The sequence below is a fragment of the Myotis davidii genome, unplaced genomic scaffold (assembly GCF_000327345.1).
Source record: "Myotis davidii unplaced genomic scaffold, ASM32734v1 scaffold495, whole genome shotgun sequence".
NCBI classification, from domain to species: Eukaryota; Metazoa; Chordata; class Mammalia; order Chiroptera; family Vespertilionidae; genus Myotis; species Myotis davidii.
This window is the reverse complement of record NW_006286239.1, coordinates 347,308-354,760: the sequence shown is the minus strand read 5'-3', so window position 1 is coordinate 354,760 and position 7,453 is coordinate 347,308. Positions and strand designations below refer to the sequence as shown.

The window sequence follows — 7,453 nt, the reverse complement described above, 5'->3', positions numbered from 1 at the left end:
GAATGCCTTGTATATTTTACACATACATAGTTTATATGAAGTGTGGGTCCAGCAGACCCCTTCTGTAATTCCATAAAGAACTTAAAGTCTGATGGGTGTTCCCTTGTGACCATTGATGCTGTATTTCTTTTAGATATCTGAGACTTCCAAATACTTAGCTCTTTGAAGCTTAGTCATGTGCTACACCTGAGTTTTCATCTATCAGGGCAGTATCTGTAGTATGCACTTAAAATATGTATGGTAGTCCTAAACCTATGGGGGAAAAGTGCATTTGAATATGAGTTTTTAAAAAATATATATATATTTTTTATTTTTTACAGAGAAGAAGGGAGAGAGATAGAGAGTGAGAAACATCGATGAGAGAGAAACATCAATTAGCGGCCTCCTGCACATCTCCTACTGGGGATGTGCCCGCAACCCAGGCATATGCCCTTGACCGGAATCAAACCTGGGACCTTTCAGTCCCCAGGCTGATGCTCTATCCAGTGAGCCAAACCAGCCAGGGCATGACCGGGTCTCTTGTTTCCTGGTGCTGTTTGAGAGAGAAACATCAATCAGCTGCCTCCTGCACACCCGCTACTGGGGATGTGCCCGCAACCAATGTACATGCCCTTGACCAGAATCGAACCTGGGACCTTTCAGTCTGCAGGCCGACGCTCTATCCACTGAACCAAACCGGTTACGGCTGAATATGAGTTTTTTACATTGCACAGTTCAGGCGCAGGAGAAAATATTACTGCCACTAGCAAAACAAACCTAAAAGGTTCTGCTTGCCTGTGAATCTCCCAAACAGCCATCTGAATGCACCTCTCCAACAGAGTACAATTGATATTTGACAGCTCATAATTTATCTTACAGATATTGACAACAGTGGGTATGTCAGTGACTATGAACTTCAGGACCTGTTTAAGGAAGCAAGCCTTCCTCTGCCTGGCTACAAAGTCCGAGAGATCGTGGAGAAAATTTTAGCAGTTGCTGACAACAACAAAGATGGCAAAATCAGTTTTGAAGAATTTGTGTCCGTAAGTAATCTAATCCTGTCTTGGCTACTGAATATATTGCTTTGAGAAAAATTTTAACGTCATTGTCTCTTTGCTTAAATATAGCTGCAGAGACCATAAATGGTGCTGCTTTAAAATTGATGATGATAACTACAATAATATCCACACATAATTAATGAAATGATAATTAATAAAATAAATAAAACAAAAGAAAAAGTCATTCTCAAATGGAAGTCCGGCATAGAGAACAATAACAGTTTATGCCCTAGTAAAACTATAGTTGCGTTCATTGCTCAATGACTGTCTCTGTGTGTAGAATATTTATTGTTATTATTTGGCCTTGAGAAATGGAATATTTTTTAAACTGAAAGTATAGCTAAGCTATACTTTCTAGAAACTGGTTGTTTCCTTGTGGTCAGTTACACCTTAGTTTCAGTAGGGCCAGGTAAATGTTGATGCTAGCTCTGCGAGCATTATTTCATTGTTAAACTACCTCAAGTCTCAAAGAACTGAACAAGATGAAATATAACATATGACTCAACCAATAAAAGAAAAATAGATTGTAGAACTGAATATTGAAGATTATGTACTTCAAACCTCTCAGGCCAAGAGAGATGACTGGGTTGTTGCCATTGCCAACATTGATGCTCTCACCTGGGGAAAAGAAGCTGAGTGGCTGGAGCTGAGGTGGTTAAGGGAAAAGGAATTCCCTAGAGAAGGAAGTCAGGGTCAGGTTCTACAGGGTCCTGCAGGGTGTTTGTTTTTAGCCTAAGTGCAATATTAAGCCAGTGATATGGGAAGAATAGTGTGAGGTGACATGATTAGATGTGCATTTTTAAAAACATTCTGGTGCTACTTGAAGAACTGGTTGAATTCAGTCTAACTGACCACTAGAAAATCCAGTGAGAGGGTGGCTGGGAGTGTGTTTCTCTAAGCTTATGCTATTTCCTACGAGAGCTAACTTACACTGACATATACATTGAAGATGTCCAGACAAGACAGCACCTTCATTAAGGCATTTTAAAGTCTATAATGTAGGCCAGCCAGTGTGGCTCAGTTGATTTTGTGTCTTCCTAGGCACCAAAAGGTTGACGCTTCCATTCCTAGGCAGGGCACAGGCCTGGGTTTCACGTTTGTCCCCCAGTTGGACTGCATCAAGAAAACTCTGATGTTTTTCTCTCCATCTTTCTCCCTCTCTCTCTCTTTCTTTTCCTCCCTCCCTCTCTCTCTCCCTCCCTCTCTCTAAGCATGTCCTGGGGTGGGGATTTAAAAAAAAAGGAAACATAACTCTTGCATGTAGTTATTCTTTAGTTTCAGTACAACAGATCATGGCAAATCTAGAAGAATAATTTCAATGTGTTCAATTTAAACTTAATTATAACAACATTTTTTTCTAGTGGTTGGGATGCAAACATTTGTCCATTCTTTGTTATTGGTAAAATGACCTGTGAGTTATCTGTTAGTATTTATTTTGATGTCATTCCAAATAAATAAAGAAGTCTAAATAATTTTCCTTCATGTTGCAAGGTTTTCTATGATTATCTGATGAAGACTCATTTTACTTTTATCCCATTACAGCTAATGCAAGAGTTAAAAAGCAAAGACATCAGCAAAACATTCCGAAAAATAATTAACAAGAGGGAAGGGATTACTGCTATTGGAGGAACTTCGTCCATTTCCAGTGAGGGCACACAGCATTCCTATTCAGGTAATTTCTCACTCCACATTTGACCTTTTAGTCATTGATTCATTCAACAAGTCTCATATTCATCGAATCTAAGATGCCATTTATTATAATTCACACCATTGTTTTATGTACCTTTGAGGGAAAATCAGAAATGCCTCTTAATTTCAGAGATGTCAAAATGAAAAATCCTAAACTCATAGAAATCAATAAGTTCTTACTATGTGTCAGGTGTTTTAGAAACAATAAAAGTATCATTTATTTTCAGCATTGAGTATCTTTAATCATAATCTTTGAATGACTTCTTCATCCTGACTGGTGGCGTGAGTTTTCCTTTAGACCTGATCTAGGAACATGTGAAGAGGTTTGTTGGAAGGACTTTCTCTTTCCATTTTCTGGGAGCTGAGATTCCTGACTGATCTTTTATCAAACAGCCAGTGACTAGAGAGCCCCGTACCTACTGATCTGATAGAATCACTGGGCTATTGCCCAGTGAGAAATCGAGAGTGGCAGTAACTCCTAAGATGAGAGGCCTTGCCCCACGTTAAGCTTACCTCTCAGGGTCAAGATATTTAAGAACCTTTGGCAAAGTTCCACTTGTTCATATTAACATAACATAATTGGTAAATGCTTTTAACATTTTTACAAAAATTCACTGTAACTTCTTTCCCTTTCTTCGTGAGTTAAATCTGTTAGTATCCTCCTGGTTCTTTTCCTTTCTAACTGGATTTTCCTCTGATAATATACTTGCACTCCTCCCACCAGTTTTATTTTTTTCCTAATCTTTTCCCAGTGGGGTAGTGTAGTGGTGAAGGCAGTGGTCTATAATTGTTATCTACATTTTTTAAAAGGTATATACTTTTTTACTCTATTTCTGTCTGTCCATTCTAAGGAAAAGCCTTCTTCCTTTTTTAAAAAAACCTTTTAATTGAGGTAATATGTACATTTAGAAAAGTGCTGAAATCTTTAAATGAATATTTACATGTAGTGTCTGTATGTATATGTATATGTATATATGTGTGTATGTGTGTATATATATATATATATATATATATATATATCCTGTAGCAAAATCCATGTAGCTGCCTGCCAGATCAAGATAGAACACTTCTATCTCCTGAGTAGTTCCCTCATGTCTAACAGTAACTAGTCCTCCCTAGAGGTAACCACTTTCCTGATTTCTATCACTGTACCTTTTATTAGTTTTTTATTAAGGTACTAGAGGCTCAGTGCACAAAAATTAGTGCACTCAGGCGGGGTCCCTCAGCCCAGCCTGTGCCCTCTCGCAGTCTGGGACCCCTTGGGGAATGACTACCTACTGGCTTAGGCCCACTCCCTGGGGGATTGGGCCTAAGCTGGCAGTCAGACATCCCTCTGGCAGCCTGGGAGACCTCAGGGGATGTCCAGCCTGGGTGAGGGGCTGAGGGCCGTTTTTAGGCTGGCCACAGCACCTTCAGTGTGGGAGTCCCCACTGGGGTGCCTGGCCAGCCTGGGTGAGGGACTGAGGGCCGTTTTCAGGCTGGCCACACCCCCTTCAGGGTCGGGGCCGGGGGGCGGGGGAGTGTCCTGCTGGGGTGCCTGGCCAGTCTGGGTGAGTGCCTGATGGCAGTTTGCAGGCTGGCCAAGCCCCCTAGCGGGGACCCTCAACCAATGAGAGTATGGCCAGCCTGGGTGCTTGGGGTGCCTGGCCAGTCTGGGTGAGTGCCTGATGGCAGTTTGCAGGCTGGCCAAGCCCCCTAGCGGGGACCCTCAACCAATGAGAGTATGGCCAGCCTGGGTGCATGGCTGATGGCTGTTTGCAGGCTGGCCACAGCTCCTTCTGGGTGGGGGGTCCTGCTGGGGTGCCTGGCCAGTCTGGGTGAGGGGCTGGGGGCCATTTTCAGGTAGTCTAAGCCCCCCAGTGGGGACCCTGACCCCATGAGGGTGTGGCCAGCCTGGGTGAGGGGCTGATGGCTGTTTGCAGGCTGGCCACAGACCCTTCTGGGTGGGGGGTCCTGCTGGGGTGCCTGGCCAGTCTGGGTGAGGGGCTGGGGGCCATTTTCAGGTCGGCCAAGCCCCCCAGCGGGGACTGTCACCCTATGATGGTGTGGTCATCCTGAGGGGCTGATGGCTATTTGCATGCTGGCCACGGCCCCCAGCCCCCAAGCTCCCAGTGGAGGCTGGCTGGAAGCAGGTATCTGGGATTTATTTGTCCTCTATAATTGAAACTTTGTTGCCATAAGCGGAGGCCACAGCTGGCTCAGGGCAGGAAGGAAGCTTGACTTCCTCCATCGCCCAGGCAACCAAGCCTCCTGCTTGCTCCAGCCTATGGCTGCTGGCCGCCATCTTGGTTGGGTTAATTTGCATATAGTCGCTCTGATTGGCTGGTGGGCGTGGCTTAGGGCATAGCGAAGGTATGGTCAATTAGTATCTTTGTCTTTTGTTAGTGTAGATAAGATACACATAGTAAAGAACATAAAGTTATTTACTTAAGTATATGATTTGACATTTTTTACATATGAGTACACCCATGTAACCATTATTTAGAACAAGATATAGAATATGTAATGGCTTTAAAAAAAAAAAAGAACAGCTGCATTGAGATATAATTGAGATAGCATAAAATTTGCCCTTTTTAAGTATACAGTTCAGTAGATTTTAGTATATTCAGAATTGTTCAGTGATCTTCACTGTCTAATCTATAATCCTTTAATTATTCCAAGGAGAAATTCCATGCTCTTTAGCAGTCACTCCCCATTTCTCCTTGCCCAGCCTCTGGCAGTAATGAATCAACTTTCTATTTCTATAGACTTGCCTATTGTGGAAATTTCATATAAATGGAATCATACAGTAGTATCCTCTCACTTGATAGGCTTCTTCATTGGCATAATATTTGAAAAGATCATTCATATTGTACTTCATTTCTATTGTTGTAGCATTTATTGTACTTCATTCCTTTTTGTTGCTATTCTGTGGAGAATGTTGTTTATTCATTCATTAGTTGACAGACATTGGGGTTGTTTCTACTTTTTGGCTTTTATGATGATGCCATATGAATGTTTGTGTCTCCACTTTTCTGTAGACATGTGCTTGAATTCTCTTAGATATACATCTGAGGGTAGAATTGCCAGGCCATGTGGTAACTCTGTGTTTAGTATTACAAAAATAAAACCACAAAACAAAACAAAAAAAACTCCTGCCAACCTGTTTTCCAAAGTATCTGCAGCATTTTACATTCCCATAAGCCGTGTACGGGAGTTCCAGTGTCTTCACTTTTCTCCAACACTTGTCCATTTTCGTTATTATAGTCATTGTTGTTGTATGAAACCATTTTTCATTTCTGGTTCTTGTATCTGAAACATCCTCCCTTTCCCTGCCTATCTTCACATATTAAAAATCTTGAAATAGTACCTTTTCCATAAAACATTTACTTGATTCATCCCAACCAGAAGTGATCATTTCTTCTTTTAAATTCTCCAAAACATTGCTTATATCTCTCTTGTGATGTGTTTATTTCCCTTATGATGCATTTCCTTGTATATCTGTTTTATCTTATCATTATCTACTAGAGGCCCGATGCACAAAATTCATGCAAGAGTAGGCCTTCTTTCCCCTAGCTGCCAGCACCAGCCTCCCTCTGGCATCCAGGACCCAGGCTTCCTTCCTGCACCTGGGACTCGGGCGTCTCTCACAGCCCCGGCTTCATCCAGAAGTCGTTGGGAAGGACATCTGGTCTAATTAGCATATTACCCTTTTATTAGTATAGATAATATCTTTTTAAAAAATATATTTTATTGATTTTTTACAGAGAGGAAGGGAGAGAGATAGAGAGTCAGAAACATCGATGAGAGAGAAACATCGATCAGCTGCCTCCTGCACATTCCCCACCGGGGATGTGCCCGCAACCCAGGTACATGCCCTGGACCGGAATCGAACCTGAGACCTTTCAGTCCACAGGCCGATGCTCTATCCACTGAGCCAAACCGGTTTCGGCAGTATAGATAATATCTTAGTGTTCTTTAAATACCTAGGACTAGGGAACCTTTTTTCTGCCAAGGACCATTTGGGTATTTATAACATCATTTGTGGGCCATACAAAATTATCAATTTAAAAATTAGCCTGCTATATTTGGTCAAACATTTAATTAACTCATGCCTAATACCTTGGCAGGGTCAGACCAAATAATTTCATGGGCCTTATATGGCCCGTAGGCTGGATGTTCCTCACCTGTGCCCTAGACTCTAAGACCCTGGGGAGGTATGGTGAGGCAAGGAAATAAGAAGGCAGATTTTGATATGTGCAAAAGAGAAGTACTAGTAAATGTTTGGATCTTTTTTATTCTCTCTGCCCATGCCTCCCATCCGTGTGTGTGTGTGTGTGTGTGTGTGTGTGTGTTGGATTAAATTTGGGGGTTAACTGCCAAAATTAGGAAAACTGCCTAATTCTAGGAACTGGGGCAAAAATGGGGAAGTTCAGCTTACTATATGATATCCAGTGATGGAAACGGGAATTATTTCCTTTTAGGGTCTATATTGTTAAATGATTTTTATCCTATATAATAAAAGAGAAAAATGGTAATTGGCGTACGACGATACCCTTTTCATTGGCTAATCAGGGCTATATGCAAATTAACTGCCAACTCAGATGGCAGTTAACTGACAACAAAATGGTGGTTAATTTGCATATGTAGGCACAATGCAGGGAGGCGAAAGGGAAAGGAGGAAGAAGCCCCCTGTCACTGACAGTGATCAGAAGGAAACCCAGGGGGGAGCTAAGAGGAAAGATCTT

The 7,453-nt window shown here is 42.0% G+C and overlaps 1 protein-coding gene across 3 annotated transcripts in view; it reads left to right on the top strand.

Annotated features, from left to right (window-relative positions):
* Nucleotides 1-7,453, top strand: part of PLS1 (plastin 1) — a 165,165-nt gene that overhangs the window by 81,310 nt on the left and 76,402 nt on the right. For all 3 annotated transcript variants that reach the window (XM_015559910.1, XM_006757504.2, XM_015559909.1), the window contains exons 3-4: nucleotides 859-1,022; nucleotides 2,580-2,709. In XM_015559910.1, the coding sequence (XP_015415396.1) occupies nucleotides 859-1,022; nucleotides 2,580-2,709 (294 nt within the window). The remainder of the gene's footprint in view (nucleotides 1-858; nucleotides 1,023-2,579; nucleotides 2,710-7,453) is intronic.